This window comes from Stigmatopora argus, chromosome 19, assembly GCF_051989625.1.
Source record: "Stigmatopora argus isolate UIUO_Sarg chromosome 19, RoL_Sarg_1.0, whole genome shotgun sequence".
Classification (NCBI taxonomy): Eukaryota; Metazoa; Chordata; class Actinopteri; order Syngnathiformes; family Syngnathidae; genus Stigmatopora; species Stigmatopora argus.
Genome location: NC_135405.1, coordinates 11,511,587 through 11,536,850, shown reverse-complemented (window position 1 = coordinate 11,536,850; position 25,264 = coordinate 11,511,587). Strand labels below are relative to the sequence as shown.

Below are 25,264 nucleotides of genomic sequence, written 5' to 3'. Positions count from 1 at the left end.
GTTATCAGACCATACTCTGCTAGCCATTTGTATTGTCAATTTCATATACAAAACAAAATTTCAATGAAGAAAATCTAGCTAAGGCAACATGTTTTTTTGGGGGGGTAGAAAATAAGGCCAGCCATTTGACATCTTTGAGTACAATAAAAAAAAGCACCTGAGATGCATCCGACTTCACATTTTGCCATCCAGCTTCCTCTCCACAGACTTGAGCAGAAGCTCTGCGTACTGCTCCAACAGCGCCAGGGCTTTGTCGCCTTCAGCTTTGTCCGCCGAACCCCTGAGGGCGCTGTTGGACGTCAGGTTGCCGGGCAGCGGATCGAGCTCGGCTTTGGCCGAAGCCAACGCCTCGGACAACACCTCCATCATCTCCTGACGGGCTTCTTCTCCGCCTTCCGGAGAGGAGTCAAGCACCTAAAATATAATATATGAAAGAACGTAAAATGAGACGGGATTTTCAAAGGCCGATGCTGATTAAAAAATCATGTCTAAAGCTGTTTACGTAAGGTGATACTTTTTTTTCAAAGACGTGAAACACTAATTTAAAAAAATACATTTAAGTTACATTTAGATTAATTTATTCCTTCTGCAACAGTGGCCACTCAGAATACTAAAAAGTGCAAAAGTTATTCTAAAAACACATCTATATAACGACCAGCCAATATATTGGTTGACCTTAATAACAAAGCTCATCACCCAAACTGTTTTCCTATCTTGAAAAAGTCCATAAATATAAATTGGTTGCCCTTTATGAAAAAATACTTAATACTCAGGAATACTAACCGCTGTGTAAAGCGAGATAGTTCGCTTGAGACTGCAAACGAGCTCAGTCGCAGCCTGCTTGCACGTGCCCAGAGAAACAGAATCACCTGCAATGAGAATGGAAGATCAAAACGAAAATAATACACGCATTTTTAAACGAGAATGCACGTTTCTGCGAAAAAGCGAATCCAAACGAGCAAGCATTCTGCCAGTAGACTCACCGGCCACGGACGAAGAGACGCAAGCCAGCGACGGCCCGCGTGAGTCAGAGTGACGACGGAAAGGGAGAGGTGGCGTAGCAGGTACACGGGAAGGAAAAGTGGCGCTAGTAAACGAAAGATCAGTGGGAGAAGGAAGACCTGGATGCGTGAGGGGACGTTCTGCCACCAGGGGCGCTTCAAGAGGCGGCGCTATGGACAGTGGCTTCTTCTCTGTTGAACCTTCAAGAAGAACATAACGTGTAAAAAGAATTGTAAGATTATCCTCCAATTTGACAGTATTAGTTTCGTCTTAAATCTGTCTCTCGCCCCCAAAAATGTTTACTGCATCCAAGTTCTCCACACGTAGCCTTACCTGTGTAAACAGTGACATCAACGGCGGGTGCCACCGTGGGAGAAGAAGCTTTGTTTGGACTTCCTAGCGAAAAGGTAGTGGCTTTCACGTCCAAGCTGCGACGAGGGCTGAGAGGCCGCTTAGGCTGGGGGATGCGAGAGGGCGTCGGGAGGACGGCGGCGAGCGGGTGCCAAGGCGTCTCTGCCCCGTCCAGATCCCCCCAGGACCTCCGAGCTTTGGGGAAAGGCGGCAGGTCTAGGATGCCCTCTCCCACGGAAGACGAGCGGCTGCTCTTGGCCATGGAGCTGGCCGTCGGGCTCATGTAAGAGAGGGGAGACAACGGCGAGACCGTTGTGGGCGAGGGCAAGGACGAGGGTTTGGAAGGCTCGCGCTCCAGGAGGAGACACTGGGGTCTCCTGCACCACTCACGACGCTCACTAGGGGGAAGCGGTGAGCGTGGAGCTGCAGAGAAGAGAGCAGTTTATAGCGCTAATCTTTTAATTCCCTTTTTTCATTTATTTATTCAATCCGGGCAATTTGACCAATTGTAAATGTATATGAATTTGTACTGCTAATATTTAATGCAATTTTCACATTCACACAATGTACAAATATTCTCTATATGATGAAGTACATACGTGCTGAAGTGAGGTTCTGAACAGACTGCGACTTGTGCAGACCGGCGGTTCCGTCGGGCTGAGCCGGTTTGGACGGCGGCGTAGAGAACCTCCAAAGGTGGGACCCCGGCGTGGTCTTCTTGGGCGGTCTCGGGATGAACAACGAGCCTGTGACGCTTCTGCTCTGCCCGTTTTCCATCAAGGGCCGCACTTTGGACACGGGGGGCTTGTAGGAGCCCCCGCACCTGTTTTGATGTCCTCGGGCCAGGAAACGTGAGGACATGCTGAGCCTCTGGACTTTGCTAGGCTGAGCTGCGAGACACACAGCAAAAATTCAAAGATAAGGAAAAGTAGGGCTCTCCAAACCGGTCCTCAAGGGCCACTATGCTTTTGTTCCTAAGATTGCCCGACCTGTGCTGCAGGCGTCCGCTAGCGCCTCAAAGTTGCGCTTGAGGAAATCTTCTGGTTGTCTCAGAGCATTCTCCACGCTAGCCAACTCCTCCCTCGCCGCTTCTTTATCCGACTCGTCCTCTGAGCTGTCCAGGCTGAGGGACGCGTTGTCTGCCGAGTCTGTTGACGATGGGGTTACATGAAGCAAAGGATGCAAGAGTTTGCAGGGATTTTGCAGGGATTTTACCTACCGTCCAGGATGCCATCCGGGCTAGTTCCTCGGCTATCGTAGCCTAGCGAGCAGGCGCTGTCCTGGCTCTGGTTGAGGAGCTGACGCTTTCTGTCATCTTCATTGCCCCCCGCCCTATCGGAAGCTTTTAAGCGTTCAGACGAGAGCCAATGGCAGCGGACGACGTGTGGACGCGAGACGTTCTCGTCGGGGTGATCCGAGCTCGAGGCGGGCTGGTGGAATTTCGCTCTCTCGGTACGTTTAGTTGGACTGAAGTTCTCCAGCTGTCTAAGGTCCAACATGGATTTGACCTTCAGCTCTAAAGAGCCCTTGCGGCGGGACCAACGACGGCGGGGGCGGCGGCTGACGACGGGTGTGGGTACGGCAGGCTGGAAACCAAATGTCAGGCAATACTTTTATACCTTCATGAGCCACTTGTTCAACTCATTAGCTGCCACTGTCCCAGAAAGGGTTAAACAGGTCAAATATCTCGTATTTATATAAAAGATTAAAGATTACTGTTACCGGCTCCCAGTCGGGTGCTTCTTCTGAACCGCCCGTGTCTTCTTCTCCATGGCTGCTGTCAGCAGAAACGCTGTTTCCAGAGTCTGGGTTGCGATCGTCGGAGTCTCGGTGGCAGTACTCTGCGTCGCGATCGCTGTCGAAGGAGAGCCCCAACAGAGCGGGAGCGCTCTGAGCTTCCCGCCTGCTGTGGGACGTCGCAAGTTCATTAGAAAGTCACACGGAACGGAGTGCGGGCGGGCGTGGGAATGACGGGGTCACCTAAAGGCGGCGCTGGTCAGAGGCTGTCGGAGGCGAAACAGCTTTTGCCTCATGTTAATGGTCAACTCTGGAGCTAGGCGCCACACGAAGATGCAGCTGAGTCATGAAAACAAAGTGGAAAAGGGTTTTAGTCTGGCCTTTCTTTGGGCGTATCTGTACCTGAAGGAACTGCTTCAAAGCAAAATGTTGCATTTTGGTCGAGACAGAGGAAATTGAACGACCATAAATCAAACCAATGAGATCCTCACCTGTCTCCAGACACGCTGATCAAATGCCTGCAGTCGTTAGTGAACCTCAAACCTGTCACAATTTCTAAAAGAAAAAAAAAGGGGAAAAAAAGCAACAAATGAGCCCCATTAGTGTAGTTGTATTTGGGTATTTTGCTATAATTATATTGAGCATATTCATTTCTACACTGTGATTACCTGAATGCCCAAACATGGTGGCAACGCATTCCCCAGTGTTGAAGTCGAAGACGCTAATATTTTTGTTGGAGCAGCTAGCCGCCACGTACTGTCCCGACGGATCAATTTGAACCTGTGACGCATACAAAAGCGTTTTGTTCAGTACCCTCGCATGTAGACGGTAAGAACCAGCATTCCTAACCTTGAGCAAGCTGCCGTCGTCATTGAGTGAACCTTTAAACATTTTCTTCTGTTTGCCGTTGTTGACGTTGAAAATTCTGTTGTTAAGAGGGGGTAAAAAAAAGGAATGAGTGGGCGAATTGGAGATTTTTCTAGGCGAAACCTTGAAGGCCACGCACCTGATGCAGCGGTCCTGGCAGCCCACCGCTGCATGTTTGCTGCTAGGGTCCACGCCCATGTCGTACAGCGTGCTCTTCCTCACCGTGTGGTGACAACACCTGAACTCGGTTCTTTCCTCGCTCTGCAATAACAGCCATGTTTTATTTTGTCTTGCGCTCATGTTATATGCAAGACTAAATATCCACCAAAAATATCTTTATTTAAGGTCATATTCTTAAATAACAAAAAAATAACTCTAAAATCAATCTGTAGTATAAAAACTATTCAATTCTATTTAACCAAAACAGCTGAAATTTTCAATTTTTATGAATCAGTAAACAAAAAAATATAAGTCACCATTTTTTAAATTTATTTTATTCCTAAAATGAATTAAAAACTAATCTATTTTATCTATTTAAGTTTTTTTTCTATGACAATTTTTTTTTCCACAAATGATGACAAGGGCCTTTAGCTTAAGGCATTAGAGCGCCTTTTCTTGTTTAATTTATTATTTTACTGTAATCCTTTACTGATGTTGACTTTTCTAATTCTCTAACAAGGGTGTGCTGTCTTTGTTCTTTCTATAAACAAAAACAAAAAAGATGATTACAGCTGTAGAACTAGAGGCATTTGTATTATTTAGTTTGTCACTTTAATAGCTACCGCCTCCCTCTGCTGACAAATTTCCAAAACAGCATCGGCGCTCATTATAGGTGCTGCGATTACGAGGACGCGGGCCTATGCTAGGCAGCGAGCTCCCTCAATCTTACTGCTGACTAACAAGCGGTTGTTTATCACACTCCATAAAAGTTAACAGACACACCCGTATGGGCGCCTTTTAGACCGCGAAGAATCAATGTGGAAAAAAAGGGACCCTGATTGGAAAACGCTGGCTAACGCTAAGCTACTTACGCCTGATTTAAGACCCCCTCTGTGTGGCACGAGTCTTTCTTTGTGTTCTACTTACGGTGTGTGCCGTGCGGAAGTAGATGCTTTTATCTGCCCCGCAACTGATCAACCTCACTTTGCCGTCGCTCGCTGAGGAAAAAATCAAACATTTTCATTTCGTTACTAAATGGACAGAAAAATAAGTCAGTCATTATAGTACAATCAAATGGATTAGACATCTATTACTGTTGATACCAGCCAATCTGTTAAAAAGATGAGAGGATAATGATTCAAATCAAGTTTAAAAAATATACAAGAGTGAAAAAGCATTTTCCAATATGCTTTGATTTAAATAAATAAAACATTAAATATAAATTCCACTATTTATTTAGTGGTCGTGAAAAAAAAAATCACGAAATTAAGATAATTCTGTTTTGAAATCCACTCTTTTGGTGCTTTTGGTGCTCAAGTCGCGATACTTTTGTCTCCATACAGTGTGGTAAACTATAAAGATGAGTAAGGCATCCCAGCGTACACTTTATCAATAGTCATGTATTATTTAAAGGGGTGGGGCCCTAAAAATGGGGAAAAAAAGCTCTCTGGAGGCTCACCGGCGGCGAAGCGTACGGCCGTGATCGACGATGAGTGCTCGTCCAACGTTTGCACCAGGCCGTAGTCGCCGGCGGCGTCCAGCACGTGAATCAGACGATCCCTGCTGGCCGTGGCCAGGAGCTGCAAACCTGCGGCAGGGGCGACCATTCACTACCATTGTCGCTCGCGCATCATTCATCGCCCGCGGCAAAAGACCGACCTGTTTGCGGTTCGCTGTACTCCAGGCAGAGGATTTCCGCGTCGTGAGCTTCCACTTTAAGAATCTCCTCCATGCTGCCCAAGTCGTGAACCCTGCACGGCAAACACCAGAGAACAATCAAGTTGTTTCTGCTATTAACCCTTTCAGGGACAGCGGTCAGTGGAGTGGCCCTCTAGTGGACCCAAACGATTGATCGCACCTCAACATCCCGTTTCGATCGCCGGACGCCAAGTGTTTTCCATCTGGGCCGACGCATATGGTTCGGATGCCTGTCCTGCTTTCCACCTGCTGTCCATCCACAGGTTTATCCACATGGGTCATGTGCTCTGTTTCCTGCAAGGCGGCTGTGTTCGAGCCTGTGTAGATGATCTTGAGCAGATCCTAAAAACAAATCATTAAAATATATTTAGAGACTGTATTTTACTGTATATATTGGTTGTGTGTGTGTGTGTTTTTGTTTTTGTTTAACTGACTGTGCTCAGGATGTTATTTGAATGAACACGGGCCCGCTCATCCATGTGCCAAAGTCTTATGGTGCTGTCGGACGAGCAGCTGAGGAACGTGCCGGGTGAAAGAATGGCCGCCGTCTCTCCATTGGGAACATCAGGAAACATCTTGAGGAAAAATGAGCGCATGATATTATCAGTGGTATAGTAATGACATGTATAAAACAGGATGGACGGTATGTATAGTTTTCACTGAATGCCATTGGTCTTACGTCGAGGTCCCAAACACAGGCAGCGTGGAAGAGGGCGGAGTGCACCTTGGCCACCCGGCCGACGTCAGCGACGTCCCACACGAACACGCTGTGGTCGGCGTACACGCAGCTCAACCAGCGGCTGACGGGGTCGTAGGTCACGGCCATGGCGTCCGGGTAGCGGACGTCCGCCCGGCCGCACAGCAAGTGCCTGTAAAGAGGATCCGTTGAGGATTCATTTCCAGCTTTCTCATACGCCGTCGCCGAGCTCCCTACCTCGCTTGAGTGACGGCCGCGACGTCCACGCCGAGGGGGTGCGGCCGAGGCAGGGTGCAAACAAAACGGAGGTCCGACGGGCTGAAGGCTCGCACCGTTCCGTCGGCGCAGCTGCAGAAAATCCGGTCCGAGGACAGAGACAGAGACTGAGCCATGCTGGTCTACAAAATAAACAAAGAGCAGAAAACAAACTAATTACAGCAGATTTTGTATCACGTATACACATAAGAAGGCATGACGCAAAAAAGGAAGGAAGGAAGGGTGGAAGCTTTTTTTTTTACCTGCAGATCTACCCACTTGTCCAGCATCCTGTTGCCGTTAAACTCGCACAGCAAGCCGGAGAAGGTGACGCAGTAGGTGGAGTCGGCCATTTGGCCTCGTCCACAGGCCACGTCGCAGAAGAAATTGTTCCTCAGCTCGCCCAGCAAACCCGAACGCCCCAGCAGGGGTACCGGGGTGCTGGCCTAAATCAAGACACTGTTTAGCCTCCGGAATATGAGTACAGTGGTAGCTCGAGATACAAGCTTAATTCGTTCCGCTTTTTGCAGGGCAACACGCTCGTTTCAAAACATAAACAAATTTAAATGAACTTGGATTACGATGCAGACACACTCAAAAATAAATTTAATCTAACCTTACACTAAACTTAATTCTAATTTTGTATTAAAGTTCGATACCTTTATTCTCCCGGGTTGGCTGTATTTGCCCCACCTCCACCCTGACTTTCACTATCGATGGGCTGTTTGCTTTTGTATTCCCTTCAAAATATTCCAAAAATGATGCGCACAAATGTCCTCACAATAGGATAACGCACGACCACTTGCCAACGAGAAGTCATATATACTCCTCGTAATAGCAATCGCTCCGCCGTTTTCAATAGGTCCAGAAAAAGTCTTGGACTGGCTTTGACAGTTTACACCAGGCAGCTTTTTGTTTTCCAAGCCTTCTAGCACAAACATAGGTGACAAGGTTGAATCGACGGGGGTTGGGCCACTGTGGGTGGTGGCAGCTTTTTGCTCAAGTCACCCAGCCCTGACCGAGCTGACTTACAAACTTGAAACAGCGGGGGTTGGGCTGCAAGAAGCACCTGACGGCAATCCACTGATTGCACGCGTAGGACACTAATATTGCGGAAAGGTTCCTCTTTATGAAAACCTACATTTTGTGGAGTAGTTTGAAATGAAACACTAGTCTTATGGGATGGTACGCCTATATATCAAATCAAAAGCCTTTATTGTCATCATACACCGCTGCGTATAATGAAATGGGTGAAATATCATTCAACAAAGGTGCTCTTAAATGAGTCAAAATGGTTAAAAGTCTGCACCTTGATGGCCAACGTTTGAAATAGGTCCAGAAAAAGTCTTGGACCTGCTCTAACAGTTTAAACCAGGCAGCTTTTTGTTTTCCAAGCCATCCAGCACAGACTTAATTGACAAAGTTGAATCAACGGGGGTTGGGGCGCTGTGGGTGGGGTGTGGGTGAGCAGCTTTTTGCTCAAGTCACCCAGCCCTGACCGAGCTGACTTACAAACTTGAACCAGCGGGGGTTGGGCTGCAAGAAGCACCTGACGGCAATCCACTGATTGCACGCGTAGGACACTAATATTGTGGAAAGCTTGCTCTTTATGAAAACCTACATTTTGTGGAATAGTTAAAGGCATACCATCCCATAAAACCTAGTCTTATGGGATGGTATGCCTTTATATCAAATCAAAAGCCTTTATTGTCGTCATACACCGCTGCGTATAATGAAATGGGTGAAATATTCAACAAAGGTGCTCTTAAATGAGTCAAAAATGGTTAAAAGTCTGCACTTTGATGGCCTATGTTTGAAATAGGTAAAAAAAAAAAGTATTGAACTGGCTTTGACAGTTTACACCAGGCAGCTTTTTGTTTTCCAAGCCATCCAGCATAGACATAGGTGATAAAATTGAATCGACGGGGGTTGGGCCACTGTGGGTGGCGGCAGCTTTTTGCTCAAGTCACCCAGCACTGACCGAGCTGACTAACGAACTTGAAGCAACGGGGGTTGGGCTGCGAGAAGCCCCTGACGCCAATCCACTGATTGCATGCGTAACATACCAGAGTTGCGGAAAGGCTTGCTCTTTATGCTCTTTATTTATTTCGAATGCCAAATTACAAGTCCGTAACTTGCACTTATTTAGGTATTTTGCCGAGTAAACGCAGCTTATGGAGAAGCACCACCAATTTCATCACACGCAGTTTCTGGGTGTGATGACAAGTAGGCTTTTTGTGTTGTTGATAATGACGACAGGGCCTATGTCCGATTATTATTATTATTATGAAAACCTACATTTTGTGGAATACAGTGGTACCTCGAGATACGAGCTTAATTCGTTCCGAGACTGAGATCGTATGTCGATATTCTTGGAACTGTTATACACGAAAGAGATGCGGCAAAAAAGACAGTGCGCTAAAATCATAAACAGCCTCATGTTTTGGCCACCTGGCTTTCTCGTATCTCGAAATTTGTCTCGTATCGAGAGATAATTATTTGCTCGAAATTTTACTCGTATCTCAAATTGCTCGTATGTCGAGGTACCACTGTATCACTCATCCATAACCACAAATATGGATGCTAGGATAGTACCTTACTGGCCTTGCACTGGTCCAGATACCAGAACTTGACATGCCTGTTGCCCACAGTGACAAAGTAAGAGCTGTCCTCAGAGAAAGACACGCCCGTCACCTTGCTGGACACCTTGTTGGTGGCTATGACCACGCCCTTCTGGGATAAAGTTACCGACAGTTTTTTTCAGAGACTCGCGTTCACATACATTCTCGCACACGGCCGTACGCTTACTTTCCACGCCCAGACGTTGACCATCATGTCGTGCTGGTTGCCCACGCTGACGATGTGCTTGCCGTCGGGCGAGAAGGCAACGCAGGAGACGCCGTATTCATGTTTCTGCAGCTCGGAAATTTGCCGGCGCTCCGAGACGTCCCACAGTCGCACGGCTGGAAGGTGGCCGCTCTGTAGAGGCAATCGAAATGTTATTTGTTACCCCAAAACACTTTCAGTACACACCCGCTATTGCATGCATAGTAATGTGGCGTTAACAGAGTATAATGGAGAGTGTGCTGTTCTATTCTGAGGCTTCAATGTCAAGGCAAAGATTATCTCCTGGCTTCGCACACTTACATGACTTGTAACCCTCTCACATCTCCCTCACTGGAAGGGATCACTGAGCTATTTCCACCGCCTCTTGCTTTAAAACGTTGAAGTCAAAGTCAGCACATTCGTTCTTCTTACTTATCATCACAAGGGTTGTGAGTGTGCTTCGGTTTATCCCAGCTAACTATGGATAGGCCCCAACCGGATTTTTTTTCCACCAACCATTCACAGGTTACAAGGACATACACACAAAATCTTTAATGGATAATTGAAGTGGTCGATCAGCCTACTATCCATACCCTGAGAAAACCCACGCAAAGAAGGGAAGGCCTGACCTCGGAACGGTGAGACTGTTAATAACCATTAGCATAACCGTTAGCATAACCGTTATGCCTAACTTCAATCAGATGCCGCCATTGAAAAAAAATAGTTATTCTTGATGAACTCGTAATTGTTCAAGATTTGTTTTTCATAAAAGTTTCATTCAAACTGTTGTTTACATTGTCTTTGTATTAGGACGTAATGAACACGAGGAATTTATAGCTACATTGACCGTATTTTCGAAAAGAAAATGGCTGCACCTGCTTGCTAGTTTGACATTCATTTAACCGAATTATTTGACTCCGTCGACAAAAAATACAAAAATAAAACAATACCGATAGAAAATAATCATTTAGTCGCCAAATATTGGCACAAAACTCAATGAACTAGTGAGTTTGAACTCAATTCGAGGTCACGACAGCGGCCTAAAAATCTACGTAGTCGCTTGGAAGCACAACCCGATAGAGGGCGAGCGGTGACGGCGTAACTTGTTGCGGAAGACGCGACGTCTACCCTATATATTCACCATGAAATAATTCTAAATAATATGTATTGATTCTTTATACCCATAATTTGCATTCATAACAGATTACTTACGTTTCAATAGCTTTTTTAGAGGTACAGAGGCCACTCACAACAAGCGTCCTAATTAACGCACACAAGATGGCAGAAGAGAAGGCGGAGGCGGGGCCAAAGCAGGCGGCAGCGTTCCAATATTATTTTTCATTCATTAGTATTACCATTTTAAATAATCAAAACCCTAAATTCCACAATATTAGACGTTAATAGCGGATGTTTCAACATGGATGACCAGTAGATATTAAAATAAATAAAAAAATAAGCCCCGCCCAAGTATAATAATCAAATATATAAAAATGACAAACAATATATATATATATATATAATTATAGTATGTACATGAAGTATGATTCCAATGATTTTCAATATAATCTAAATCTACAAAAAATATATAACATATATCATATAACAAAACAAATCCTATGTAATAATCACATCTTTTACATGTGCCAAAAATTGGGACCAACTCGTTTTTGAACTTTGCTCCCCACTATCATGGCAATCAGCTTCTCACATCCCCTTAACATTGTGAAGTCCTATAATCAGCTTTGATTGGCCAGTTGGGACAGATTACGCTTCCACAAGCGATTGCCGCTAACCGGCTATCCTTAAAACGGGTCCATGAAAACACGGAAACCCTTATCAACCATACGTACATCTATCCCTAAATCTCATAGGACATTTTCTCAACCCAACCATAGCTTTCATGTAACATTTTCAAGTTCTCCACAATCAAAACACCATTTTTTAATCAATATCATCTATAACGAACATATTCTGTTGGCCTCACCTCGCCTGTGACCAGGTATTTGCCATCCTGGGAGAAGGACAGAGCCGTGATGGACTTCCTGAATCGATAAAAAAATAAGATGCAGTACTATGTTGTATCCATCATGCGTGTCATTGTTGTCATTTCAATGCAAAGAAGCTCACTTTGACGCGTTGATGAGATGCTGCTGTCGCTCATTTCTGGGGTTCAGCAATACGACAACACACCTACAAAACAAGCAATCATTATAAAGCCAATTAAACAAGATTTATGTATCTTGAATGGAACCATGCGAGTAATCTGTTAATCTGCTATTGGCCATGTACCGCTTTGTAACAACGGCAGGTGGGATTATGCAACACACAAGCGCATTGTGGCCCAAAATGCTGACTAATTAGCTCAAGTAAAGACCGCCATAAACAAAATACACTTATGTGAAGGTCAATAATCGTTCCCAGGTAAAAATGGATTGGATGTCAACAATGATTTTTTTGCATTTAGTATGTGGTGATATGCGGATTTCACGTAAAGTTATACATTGATCAAAACAACAATACTTTATTCATCTGTAGATTACAACGAAAAAAACTATTTTTGTTTTCCTCACCCTGCTGGATAAGCCACAAGTCCGGTTTTGGGGTCGCAGGATAGGCAACTGTTGCCCAAAGCGGTAATTCCTAGAACCTTTTCCAACGTTACCTGCAAAGGAACCCGCGAGCTGAGAATAAATGTGTGTTTTCAATAAACACTGACATCAACATGATCAAATAACCTGTAATATTACACCCCATTATGTGGTCAAAACCAATTTCTCAATGATCTGTCTTCACCTGAACCATACGCTAATAAGATGTCAACAAACTAGATGACGTTATTATCATGTTGTCATTGCGACAACATGTTGTCTTTCATCAATCAATAAAACATGTTAGCGCCATTGATTTATCAGAAGGATGCGACCCACATGGCGGAAAATATTGGATACAAAATAAACGCAGTTTTATGCTCGATTAGACGCAGTTGTACGGATACGTGCCTTGCTTGCCAGGTTTTCCCTGCGTTCCTGCGCGTGTTTCCCCGACGGCGACCTCAGCAACTTCTTGATACGACTCTTGATGGTCATTCCGTCGGCCGGCATGGCGACCCCCGACCTCGGAGCGCTGGACGGAGCCGCAATTTCTTTTTCAGCCTGGAAGGGAAAGGAGCCTCGGGCAAAGTGGGACAGCCTTCCTGCTGGCTGGACATGTGGAAGGCTTAATCTCCCGAGGAAGGTTTAGCCCGAAAGCCCGCCTGTCGCCTGGGCCGGAGCTTCAGGCGTCCTGCCTCGTGATTACATCAATGCTAGCGTCTAATTCATTCAATTGATTGGATTAAAAACAAAAAAAAAGAACACACAATACAAGATTGTTCTTGTGTGCTTTTATTAGCCTCATCTAAAAATGGTTGTTTTTTGGTTCCGATCTAATATGAGATTGATGTGGCAGTTGTTTTTTGACCTTAATGGTGTTATTCGGTTAGCTTATGCAATGGTTTGAATCAGATTACCTCAAATGTTTTGATTATGTGCCGACTAAATTGACAGAGGAAGATGCCGTTTCTTGAGAATCATCCTGGACGAGGGCGAGTTGGGAGTGATTTTCCTTGCAAGTTGTAGCCAGAGTATGTTAATGATGTCTCCCTGTTTTGATTAAAGTGTATTAATAATAAACCTATCACAATCAAATCATAAATTCAAAGAAAAATCATTCATTTGATTGACAACTGCCCTTTATTAAGATAGAACTCATTTTACCTTTGAAGGTTTGCAGTCAACTGATTCCATTCCTTTCTAATCGAAAACAAAGTGCTCAACAAATGATTTCCACAGGCCGACCGGGAGAAATTGCCTATAAAAAAACTTGTTAGTAGTGTGTCTTAAAATATAAGTATTCACATTTACAAATAAATGCTCATTTAATATAGCGAGCAGATAAACGAAGCAAAACGTTCACGAGATCGAAGGAGCTGCCATCCGTATCATTCATTACGCTACATTCAGGAGGTCAATTAATGCTCCTTGACCAAAATACCTGCTTGGAAACCAGTCAATGGGACTGAAAGAACAGTAGTCTTGGTCCTCATATTCACAATTTTATGAGTCACGCAAGTTCATAAGCTGTGATTGGAATTTTGGGGGAAGCGGGGAAAAAGGGAACATTTATTTTTGGTAGGAAACCTACTTGATAGTGTTCCAATTGAGCATTATTTGGATAATTCAATTTGACTAAAGTACTTACTTAAATGCTTGGTTGAACTTGGTAGTGAAGCCAAAATATGAGGTAGGATCAAGCTTCAGTTCACTGAAAAACCGGAAGGCGAACTGGCACTTTGGAAACCCAAAAACAAACACGCTGGCGTGCTCAGGCACATTTGGCGTCCACGGCGAGATCCCGGTGACCCGCTTATTCCGAGTCTGAATCCGATTTTGAGTCCGGGTCCAGCGCCATCTCCATATCGATCCAGGACTGCCGTTTGGCGCTGGGGAAGTCCTTGCCCAGGGACCCCCGCGTGCGTGGGCGCACGGGGGCGGCGCCGTCCTCCTCGGGGCTGTCGTTTTGGCACGGGCGCACGGGGGCGGCGCCACCGCCGCCGCCGTCCTCCCCGAGGCTGTCGTTTTTGCGCGGGCGCCCTCTCCCGCGTTTGACGGCGAGGCCGGTTATTCTCAGATTAAAGGTCTTGTCCTCATTTTTTTTCGCTTTCTCTTTGGAGACTTTGGCCCCCTTGCGGGGTCTCCCCCTGGTCTTACGCGGGGGGCTGGAGTCGGGGGACGGCGGCTCGGGTACCTTGGGTTTGTCCGGCGGCGCCGCTAGTTCCGGGGGGGCGGCGCCGTTGGGGGGACGGGCGGCGATGGCGGCGTTCTTGCTGGCGTTCATGAGCATGAGCGTGTAGAAGCCTTGGCCCGCTGAAAAAAACAAGCAAAGGTCATTTGGATGCGAGAGGAGCGGAGGGGCGTGGCGACTTACCGGGTTTCATGGAGGAAGGCAGGATGAGTCTGCCCGTCTTGGAGCGAATCAGAGGGACGGTAAATTGGGGCAACGCTTCGTTGGCGGTCGGCACCGGGATGACGGCGGGGTCTTCCGGGAAGGGCGTGGCTGGCCCCGAGGGGGCGGCGTGAGCTCTCGGCGCCGGCTCGGGGGCGTGGTTTTGGGCCGAGTGAGGCGGAATTGCGGTCGGGGGGAGCGTCGGGGGGACCGTGGCTTGATGGGATGGCGCACTCGGGGCGGGGGGCGGCTTGGTGGTGGGGGTCTCTTGGGCCTCTGCGCTTTTGGGCTGGCACAGACCGAGGAGGAGGGGCTCTCCTTTCAAGCTGCCTTTTTCCTTCAAGCAACTGAAGAGGATGTTCAAGTTGCGTTTGATCAGGTTCTCCGGTTTGCCTGTTTGAAAACAAACACAAAAACATGTAACTTTTCCAGTGTTTTTTTTTTTTTAAACTGTATGACCTGAATCCAAAAAGGAGCACACACCAGACAAGGAAGACAATTTCTTGATGTAGAAGGCTTGGTCTTGGATCAGATGCTCCTTCTTCTCTACCAAGGCGCCGGAGATGGCCCTCAGCATGTGGACTTCCCTCATGGCCTGAGAGCCACGTGGGATTGGGAGACGTTAAGACATTTCGTACGGAAAATAAATGTCTATCCATAAACCCCGATGGCTTAATATTGGATGGCGTGTCCCACTCGATCCCACGGAAACCTACCAGCGATAGAACGTGCAATTTGGATCCCGCCTTATGGCCCAGGGTCTCCTGCAAACTGTCAAAAAGCACGCGTTGCTCGAAGCGCCGTTGCTTCTCGATCACGGAGTGGTTTTTGCGCCTCCTGGTTTTGTAATCGGGAGCTCCCGTCCGTTGCGAGGCCGACGCGCCTTTAGTTTGGGCCGATCGCTTCCGTCTTTCGCCGCCCGTTCCGTCTTTTGAGTCCTCGATGGTCTCGATGTCCACGTTGAACTCCGCCTGGAATTGAAAAATAAGATTGAAAAATGTACCGTGGACCACCGGGTTACCACGCTGGAATATGATTTTTTTAATCTCACCCCTCGTCACGTCAACAAGAACTTAAAACTGTGTTCGGAGCAGGACTCACGTCACTGTCGTAGTCGCCGCTGTAGTCCAACGAGCTGTCATCCGAGTCTTCCGCCCAACTCGGCGCTTCTTCCTTCACCGCCCGACTCTCGTCAACGGCGGCCGGCGCGTCCCCGTCGGGCGCCGCTTCGACTTTAGGCTCTTTTTCGTCCTCCTGTTTGGGTATCCGAAGGAGCGTGAAGCCCCCCGGCAAGGTGACGGCGGGCCGCTTGCGGTCTTTGACGGCCGAGTTGGAGGGCGGGCAGATTCGGAAAGAGTAGGTGCCCGTGTCGGTCAGGAAGCTGGGCGTCTTGAGCGAGGACGACACGGTGAGCGAGACGGGCGAGCGGTCCGGCCGCTGGAATAAGTTGATGGAGGCCAGCGGGGGAAGTAGCGGCGAGGTGGGGATTTCGTCTTCCCTTTTCACGCCGGGCTGGGGCGGTCGCTGGGATAGGTCGATGGCGGCGAGAAGGGGCGTCTGATTCCATGTGGGGCTTTCGGGTTCTTTTTTCACACTCGGCTGCTTTAGTAGTTGAACTGAGGAGACAAAAGGCAAAAAAAATAAAAATAAAAGATGGATTTAACGTGAGCACTTAATGCTCGTCAGTTTATTTTGACTGGGAGAGGCTGTGGAAATGGATGGCATGGTTAGCATTAGCTTCCAGTCCTCCCAGTTAAAAAGAGTTGGAGATCTATTGTGGTCAAACCACTGGGCCGGGAGAAAATTCACAATATTACGGTAGTCGTAATGTGACCCACAAAAAATGTCCTATATCGTTTTTATGTAAAAGTGTTTCTTATTTTTACATGATTTGTTTGGTTGGCTTTAACCTTGACGACGTAAAGCTCAAAAAGGGTCGGGAAACACTGATAAGGTAGAAGAAAAATAAATACAAATAGTCAATCAAATTAAAATAGATCAACATACAGAGCGGATGCGACTTGATATCAGAGGTGTTCTTGGCGGACATCATCAAAGGTAGCAGCTGGCTTGTAACTTTCAAATTTTGAGGGACAGCTTTTGCTAGCTCAACTTTCTGCGTAGCGGCCGTCGTCGGGGCGGCCGCGGGGGGTGCCGGGGTCGAAGCGGCAGAGGTGGAGGGGGCCGCCCGACTCATCCGGCGGGTGAGGTCGGCGCGAGGGATCAGCCTGCCCGTGGCGTACGCCGCGAGGCGGTTGGCTGGGTGCAAGGAACCCATGCTGCCTAGCAACAGGTTCACGTTGCTGTAAGTCTTGCCATTCACCTATTAACAGAACAAAACAAGCGGCAGTTTTATTGACATTTTCCACCAAAACATCTCCTACACTAGAATAGATCGTAGTGGATCACCATTCTTCTCTATGCATCTTAAGCATTAGTCAAACCTGTATGAGCTCAGATGTTTCACAGTCCAGCGGTTTGGTCCTGGCGATCATCAGACCGGTGGGCAACACGCCACTCAGGAAGGGCTTGACTTGGGGGCGCCGCCCGGGTTCCTCGGCATCTTCCTCCACCAACTCCCGCGCGTCCTTGACGGCGCTTTTCTCCACCGCCGAGTTGCTCGGCTTAGCCAGTCGACTGATGCGCACCTAGAGGACACGTGGTGTTAGTTGCAAGATCCTCGGTGTTTACAAGATTGCGGGTAAACTCACCCTGTAGACGAGGTTGGAGCCAGCGGGCTTCTTGATGAAGATCTTGGTGACGGGGTGAATGCAATACGGGCCGATATTGAAAGGCTCGGACATGTTGTCCTGATTGAGTCGCGTGCACAAATTCTCCAGGACCATAGCTCGGTCTTCCTTCCAGTTGCACACCGACTGGATCTCAATTTGTTTTTTAATGGGCCTAGGCAGCATCTGTTTGGGGACGGGGACTTTGCGCAAGAACCAAAAGAGTAACATTACTTTTTTTTTAAGGATGCACATGACGCCACGTGTTAATGGTCCTTACCAGGCTCTGCCACGGGGCTGGAGGGTCTTTTGGCCCTCTGGCGAGGACCCTGCGGCTTGGATGGGGCCCCCAACGTGTTTAGAAAATTGGGGGGGTCATGGTCAGGCGGTTTGCTGTTGAACGCCCGCACCCGCGCGCACGTCAGAAAGCTCTCCAGGTACTTGTAGACCGGATCCTTGTCCTCTTCTCGAATCTGCAAAGGAAGAGCTGGTGAGGTTTGCCCGTTTAAAGTCAACATTGTGAAATGTTGGGGATCTGCGTTCTTTACCGGATGCGTGAGAGGGGTCCTATGCGACTTGTGGGGGGGCGGATTGGCCGGCGAGTTGTGGTTTTTGGGTAGAAAGAGTGGCTCTGGATCCACGTCCAACATGTTACGATTCCACAGTTTACTTAAGTGGAATATTGGATAAGGCTTGATCTGCTTATTGGTTCCTATTTTTTTTAAAAAACAAGAATGAATATGAGCCTTTTTGTTCTCTCTGACCGTTTCCTCTCATCTTGTTGCCCACCTTTGGAGCAGCTGCAGTCAAATATGCATCCAGGCTTGCGGCAGTGGTCTGTGGCTATCTTGAGATTGAGGAGGCTGACGCACAGGCAGCCCAGTCGGCAGTAGTCTTGGCTGCATTCTGGTTCCGCCACTTTCCTAATCGAGATGGATTCTTGAATTGGGTGCTGTGGCATCTGGATTAAAAATAAAGGAGAAAGCTGTTGTCATGACAAGAGGAGAATGTCCATAAATGAAATGCCAAATTTACCTCGTTGGTCCACATTGCAGCCAAAGAGGTTGACAAGCGGTACGGCGAGAGTTGCGTTCGGATGCAACCGTGGCTTACCACATTGTCTTCCATCTCCAAAAGCTGCTGTTGAACTTTAAGTTGAACTGTTTTCAATCTGACAGCAGGGGGATAGAAACAAAAAAAAGAGTCCCGTTATAAATATTTCCTTTATCAAAGCGCAAAGAAGAGACACTTTTGGGTACCGTATATTCTGCACTATAAGGTGGACCGGACAATAAGAGGCACCTTCAAGAAATGGCCAATTCTTAAATTTGTTTCATATATAAGGCGCCAATGTTCCCTCTAATTTTTTGTTTGTCTGGGCAGAAAGACAACCTCCCTGAGCACACTGAGTACTGGTGTGAGCAATATCATCATTGCTCGCTATGGGCACATACCAGTACCAGACCTGCCATAAGCAGGTGCATGTCTACTACACATAAATGATTTAGTAATAATAAAATGTAATGATTAATATCTATGAATGGGCGGCCCAGCGGATGAGTGGTTCGCGTGTTGGCCTCACAGCTAAAGAAAAAAGAAAAAAAAGGGATTTTATTTTTTTATCCATATGATTTGCTGTGCGCAGAGAAGACGAGAGTAGTGCGCAATTGCGCACGCGCGTCGCTTAGAGGGAACATTGTAAGGCGCTCTAGATTAGAAAACACTGTAGAAGTAGTGGTAGTAATAGTAGAGGGGGATTGCGTTATACATCCACTAGATGGAGCTATAGTCGTGTTTAGGAGTTGTGTTATAAATCAATTAGCTGGAGCTGTGCTAAAGGGAATATTATACAATGATTAACCAATATCGATCCATATATAAGGCGTACTTCTGGCTTTTCAGAAATTTAAAGTCTTTAGTTGCACCTTATAGTGCAGAAAATACGGTAGTTTGATTGTGTAAACTGAGTATTGAGGAGAGTGTCAGGGGGGGAAAAAAGGTAAGCAAATCGTCACCTCTGTTGGTTAGAAATGGCCGAAGGGGACGGCAGCTGTGGCGCGGGCGAGGTCAAAACGGCGTACAGCAGTGGCTTGAAGGAAGGTGGGTGGGGTTTGCGGTTGTTGGCGCCGCTGCTCTTGCGGTGCTGGAGTGCACTGTCCAGCGTCTTGACGTAGCTGGCGCTCTTAGCGGGCAGCTCGTAAGCCACGGCCGACTCGGGGCAGGCGGGAAAAGTGGCGACGCGCTCGCTGATGTGCCGGGCCTCGTTCTCCAGGTATTCGTCCAGCATGTTGCTGCAGAAGGCGGACATGTTCCTCGGAGAGGCTGTCCAGACAAATCAATTTGGATTTACAAGCTCCTACGGGAATCGAGGGGGAAAAAAGAAAAAGCCACCTCACCATCGTTTGGCTGCTGGCTTTGAAAAAACTTGCTCTTCCAACCCTTTATTTTGGTAATGTCACTCGTCTTTCCTGTTCGGGAGATGAAGGTCAAACCCTCCCCTACAAAGAAAAGAATGCAATTATCACCATGCTGAGTCAACATTTTATGAACGTATGATATGTTTGAAGACTTCTTACTTAGTCCAGTGTTATGTTTTTATTTTTATTTGCATTTCCTGGTTGTGTGCGACTTACTATCATGGGGCGGCTCTGGCAGGTTGAGTGGCGAAAGAGGCAAGCGAATCCCTAGGTAGCGCAAGTCAATGGGCTGGCTGGGGTCCAGGGAGTTCAACCTTAAGCCCACTAAATAAAAATAACAACCATTTTAGATGGATTTTTTTTTTTAATTTATGACAACCGCAGAATTTTGGGGGTATTATTTGTCGGTACACGGTCGATTGGTCACCGGTCTATTGGTCACCGGTCTATTGGTCACCGGTCTATTGGTCGCCCGGAAGGTAAGTGATAATTACAATTTAAATCGTTGCTCAAATTCCCTAAATACAAACTGTGAATTACTATTTAGTCATACTTAATGCCTTATTAATAATTAGGCTAAAGAAAAGCTCCAAATTTCCCGGACTTTTTATTGTTTTTTTGTTGGAGAACTTGTTAAGACCCTGACTGACGTCGCTTCTTAAAGGGACAACGCATGTACATACAAACTCTTCTACACTCACACGTCGGCTCAGTGAAACTGATCATGGCCATTGTTGGCTTTTATTGATGCGTAGACCGTGTTGTTTTACCTTGTTTTGTCGCCGGTCTTTTGGTCGCCCGCTGTCGCGGTCGGGGCGAGCAAAAGACGGCGACCAATCGACTGCACACGTTAGTTGTCCACTCACCTTCTCGCAGGACAGGGTGGATCACCTGTCTATACTTGAGCAATTTGAGGTCCCGTAGTAAGACAGCTTCCAGGCGAGTGATCTTCTCCTCATCCGTTTCTCGAGCGGTCGCTTCTTCTGACAAATGTTATGCCATTAGATTTGGGAGGTGACAAATGAGCAGGAGGTGAGGTGTTAGTACCACTTTCCACTGGCCGGACAGAAGTCGTAAAGCAGGAATCGGGCGATCCCGGCGTGCTCGTCGTATAGGCTGGCAAGGCTCCCATGTGACTCTCCATAGCTTCCTGTTGTGCGCAGAAAAGTAGCCCGGTTTAATCGCGGATTGTTTTCAATTCATTTCGATGGGAAACGTTCGCTTGAGTTACGAAAAGCTCGACATACGATCTCAGTCTCGGAACGGATTACGATGGTATGTCGAGGTACCACTGTACTATGTTTTGAACTAAAGTGCCAAATATTTTCTTTCTTTTGTCCAAGGAAAAGCCGCGAGCTTAGTTTGTGGTTGCTGGCTTGAAAAACAATAAATCTAAGCAAATTTAAGGACTTGACAGAAATTTGAAATTGTTTACCTTGGTGTCAAATGAGACAAAAGTGAGGCCTTCCACTTCATCGATTTCCGGCTCCGTGCCGACGGCCGATGTGTCGCGGCACGGTGTCGCCGATTTCCAGCCATTCTCAAAACGGTTCCAGTGCCCTCTCCTTTTACTGGGGTGCCTGTGCAAAGTTTTTTGCGCCGGTAGCGTTGAATCGGGTGAGGATTCTTTTGGAGTCTCGATTTGCCGTCGCTTGCTGGCAGACTCGTCGGCGTCGTTGGCATCGTCTGTCTTCCAAGAACGCTTTGGCACAACCACGACAGCTTTGAGGGCTTTTTTGCATGGCTCCGACTGTGGGACCGCCTCCTGAATTGCTGCGGGGGGTTTTGAGATGGGTTCCAATTCCAGATTGGACTCTTGCTCATGGGTGGGGGAAGCCCAATCAGCACCTTGAGGTCTGCCAGACCACAAACACAATTTAAAATACAATCAAATAACATCATCTCGCCAATTTATGACCGTTTAGGTTCGCCCTTATTTTGAAGAAACATGCCTAATGGTTTTAGTCATAATAGTTTAGCCATTAATAAAGGAAAAAATAAATAAAAAAATAATGTATGTTTTCATATGTGAAATGGGTTTGATAGAGTTCACTAAAGTCAATTGTTTTATGTACAGACTTGTTAGACTAAAATGATTTAAAAATATGGAAAAAAGTAGCAAGTACTGCTGCAGTACCAGTCGTCGATTCTAAAGATGGTTACCGTATTTTCACGACTATATGGCGCATCGTATTTTTAGCCGCAGTGTCAGTAACGAGTGCTATTTCTGTATTTTAAACACACAAAGGATGCACCGTTTTTTAGAGGCGTATATATTATATATGAATATCTAACCGCAATAGCGCTGGCTACCGGAAGCAGCCCCAGACTATTTTTCCGGTGCGCAGTGACTGCTGGGATATATATTTCTTGCACGCTACACGCACACGCTAAAAACACATTTTTAAAAAGGCAACGGAAGCAAAACTGAGTTGGGTTGTACTTTGTTTAGCCATTTTACAACTTACTCACGTCATCATCACCCACAAATCCATCGAAGTCCTCATTTTCTGTGTCCGAATTGAACAATTATCCAAATTAGTCGAAAACGCTGAGTTTTATACGTTCGTCCAGGCGGCCACAATCCATTCGCAAATAGTAGCTAGCTGGTAGCTAGCGTAACTTTTACAACGGTGCTTTCAATGCTTCGTCAAACTGTATTGATGTTGATGTATACAGGCCACAATCCATTGGGTGTATTGACAAAAGAACTACTACATATCCCAGCAGTCACTGCGCAGTACTTTGTCTACGGGAAAATAGTAGTCGGTGTACCCTATCGACTGATTTATTTTATTTTATTTTATCGTGATAACAAATTTAGTATTGGTCCATATATAAAGCGCACTGGATTATAAGGCGCCCTGTCTATTTTGGAGAAAATTTAATACTTTTATGTGCGCCTTATAGTCGTGAAAATACGGTACATCCAATATTGTAATAATGCTGTAATAGTATTTGATGATTTTTTTTAATGCAAACAGCAACTAACCAAAACTCTTACCTCTGTTCCACAGATTTGCTTTCTAGTTCTTCCTCAGACGACTCCGTGTTAGACGCCACCGGCTCCACCGGGCCGTCGCTCGCCACCGGCTCCACCGGGCCGTCGCTCAAACGGGATTTGATTCGGTCTTCCCTGAAGCTCTTGGCGAAAGGATTGTGGTTGATCTTCAGCTGGGTGATGCGAAAATTCTGATAGCTGGTCACCGTCGTGAACTCCGTTTGAGGGAAGGTGAAGGTCAAGGTATCCGGGCTCTCGACTCGTGACGGCGTGCCGTCATCGCCCACGGGGATGATGTGGAGCTGGGGGACGTAGCGGTTCATGGTGTTGAGTGTGATGTGGCCGTCGTAGCTTTTGACGCTATTGGTTAGCTTGAGTCGGTAAAAGGACAGCAGGGTGCTCATGAGGACCGAGCCACAGATGGAGAGGTGGAGGAAGGTCCGAGGCGGGACCGGGGGCTGGTCCTCCGCGAGGCCCGCCACCTCCCAGCCGTGCGAACTCCAGCGGTATTTGTACTTGTCCGACAACACGAAGGAGAGACACATGCCGTATTGGTGGTTCGGCTTCAGTCCGGCCACGCGGTAGCGGCAGTACGGGAACATGCGGCGGCCCGGCTTGGACAGGATCATCTCCGTGCCGCACTTGTGGAACTGCTTCCACACGCGGTCGTTCTCCAGCGTCACGCTCACGCCTTTGCGCGTCAGCGTGCGGGGGAGCGCATCGTCGGCCGCCGCCGAGGCCACGTGCGAGCCCGAGGCGGTGGGAGACGCCACGGCGGGCTTGGCCGGGCTGGCCTCGGCGGGGGAGCGGAGGGGTCTCGCGCTCTCGTCGTTGCTCGCCATGGAGATGGCCGTGGTGGGGGGAGATGGGGCGGCGGCGGCGGGACCCGAGGGGGCTACGGGGCCCTCCTCGATGTGTCTGTCCTCCATGGATAAAGGTTCAGGACGTGACGAGGGCATTACTGATGGGTAAACTGGATCCGCTTCACCCTAGATTAAAAAAAAACAAAGAAATTGGACAGTGTTTATAATAGGGGTGTCAAACTTTGGTTCGTGAGCCACATTCATGTCATCTAGATCTCATGTCAACGATGGAATTTCCACTAATAACCTTTTTACATGGCTTTAATGTTGGATTGCTTTGTTAAAATTGGGGGAAAACAACATTGTGCTAGTTTTCAACCCAGTACTCAGTATCAGTAAATGCATAATTAGGTGAATCAGACTCGAATCGCACGCCAAAATACGTGATCGGGACAGCCCTAATTTGCACAAATAAATAGCTAAATTTGAGCCTAGATGCCCTTCCTTAAAGGAAACTATTTGAGAACGTGCACAAGCTTAACACATTAAAATACATAACACCCATTGAAATACTGATGACGACACGAGGGAACATTTTCAAACGTTTTAGTGGTTTTGACTGTTCCGGTCCGACACCGAGAAAAGTGGACTTTGACTTTCCTGGGAGCAGTGAGCCCTCGTCGGGGTGACCGACCAATTGCAGATCGGAGTCTCCGCGTGGAGGACATGGCTGACACGACCGGCCAAAGGATCCCGTGCTCTCCTTTCAACTCCCAATTTTGGAAAAGAAAAAAAAATCCAACCAAAAAACACGACAAGAATCGAAACGGCGTTATTGGACGGAATTCCAAACGATATTACATTCAATTAACGCTGTCTTCCATGGGGGAGGAGGGCAGGTCAACAACGCCATAAAGCTAGAAGCATACACAGAGGTGTTAATCGCTATCAAAAGGCACGTCGCCACACCATTCGACCCCTCGAAGGCTGTCTTATAACCGTCGAAAGGTTGACGCTGTCGAAAAGGCGTGCTAAATGATGAGGAATGGAAGGAGACGGGAGATATGGAGAGATTTGAGGCAGGCCGCCACTCACCAAGTTGGAAAAGTTGCAGTTTCCTGAAATGCCTCACCTCTCCTCTCCGGTAGGGCCCGCCTCGTGGCCTGGGCGAAACCAACGTGGGCCGCCGGCTGGATTTCGGCGAGATACAAAAAAACACTCCAAACTGTTGCACCGTCGAGGCAAAGTGGCAAATAATGGAGGCCGGGGGACGCCACGCCAAAGACGGGCTCTTTCTCTCGCTCGCATCGATCTAGCCTAGGCGCGTGCACGCGAGCGAGCGAGCCAGCCAAGAAAGCGCATGCACAGAATCACCCCCCTCTGCTTTACCCCCTCCCTTCGTCTTTTCTCCTCCACCAATAAGCGCGTGATTCTCGCGTAGCCAGCGTGTAGAAAGCGGGAGATGTTTTGTCTCTCTTCCGCGTCTCGATGTAAATAAACAAGAAATGTGGAGAGAAGTTGAACACGAAATGTTTAGAGAGTTTAACGTGGCCGTGGTGGTTATTTACCTGCTCCGAATGGGCGATAGCCGCACACAACAGACGTGGGGAAGTCAGGCTGTGACGTCACATATTGCCGCCACCGTTTGGCGTTAGCCAATGAGCACGCTTCTTCTTCCCGACCCCAACTCAACCGAAGTGGTCAAAATCATGTGCCCCGATGGTTGCTCTAAATTTGAC

At 47.3% G+C, this 25,264-nt stretch overlaps 2 protein-coding genes across 2 annotated transcripts; both read right to left on the bottom strand.

The window, feature by feature from the left end:
* Window positions 1-5: 5 nt before the first annotated feature.
* LOC144065002 (mitogen-activated protein kinase-binding protein 1-like) lies at window positions 6-13,494 on the bottom strand. The gene is given in 29 exon segments (XM_077587935.1): window positions 6-414; window positions 784-869; window positions 984-1,202; window positions 1,336-1,776; window positions 1,953-2,243; window positions 2,343-2,501; window positions 2,573-2,939; window positions 3,076-3,259; window positions 3,293-3,354; window positions 3,357-3,429; window positions 3,582-3,645; window positions 3,759-3,870; window positions 3,940-4,015; window positions 4,097-4,218; window positions 5,044-5,114; window positions 5,576-5,704; window positions 5,776-5,867; window positions 5,975-6,156; window positions 6,249-6,389; window positions 6,494-6,683; window positions 6,749-6,909; window positions 7,030-7,212; window positions 9,362-9,499; window positions 9,575-9,745; window positions 11,577-11,634; window positions 11,720-11,782; window positions 12,163-12,254; window positions 12,592-13,233; window positions 13,348-13,494. Coding segments are annotated over 28 exon segments (4,269 nt in total). The 5' UTR covers window positions 12,694-13,233; window positions 13,348-13,494; the 3' UTR covers window positions 6-174.
* Window positions 13,305-25,075, bottom strand: mgab (MAX dimerization protein MGA b). The gene is made up of 20 exons (XM_077587129.1): window positions 24,621-25,075; window positions 22,726-23,711; window positions 21,157-21,577; window positions 20,769-20,871; window positions 20,588-20,704; window positions 19,938-20,045; window positions 19,701-19,802; window positions 19,320-19,626; window positions 18,340-18,475; window positions 18,094-18,265; window positions 17,853-18,016; window positions 17,585-17,777; window positions 17,287-17,507; window positions 17,020-17,223; window positions 16,583-16,898; window positions 15,677-16,191; window positions 15,292-15,546; window positions 15,059-15,170; window positions 14,558-14,968; window positions 13,305-14,496 (listed from the first exon to the last, which is right to left on the bottom strand). The coding sequence occupies exons 2-20, from the start codon at window positions 23,679-23,681 to the stop codon at window positions 13,997-13,999; spliced, it is 5,313 nt and encodes a 1,770-aa protein (XP_077443255.1). The 5' UTR covers window positions 23,682-23,711; window positions 24,621-25,075; the 3' UTR covers window positions 13,305-13,996.
* Between the last annotated feature and the right edge of the window lie 189 nt (window positions 25,076-25,264).

What these genes read in the sequence shown, in the direction of transcription:
- mgab (XM_077587129.1), bottom strand. Translation starts at nt 23,681, where the DNA reads ATGCCCTCGTCACGTCCTGAACCTTTATCCATGGAGGACAGACACATC. An exon ending in AGCAAATCTGTGGAACAGAG is followed by an intron (nt 21,578 to 22,725) that starts GTAAGAGTTTTG and finishes GTGGTCTGGCAG; the next exon opens with ACCTCAAGGTGCTGATTGGG. An exon ending in AAGCCAGCAGCCAAACGATG is followed by an intron (nt 19,627 to 19,700) that starts GTGAGGTGGCTT and finishes TTGTCTGGACAG; the next exon opens with CCTCTCCGAGGAACATGTCC.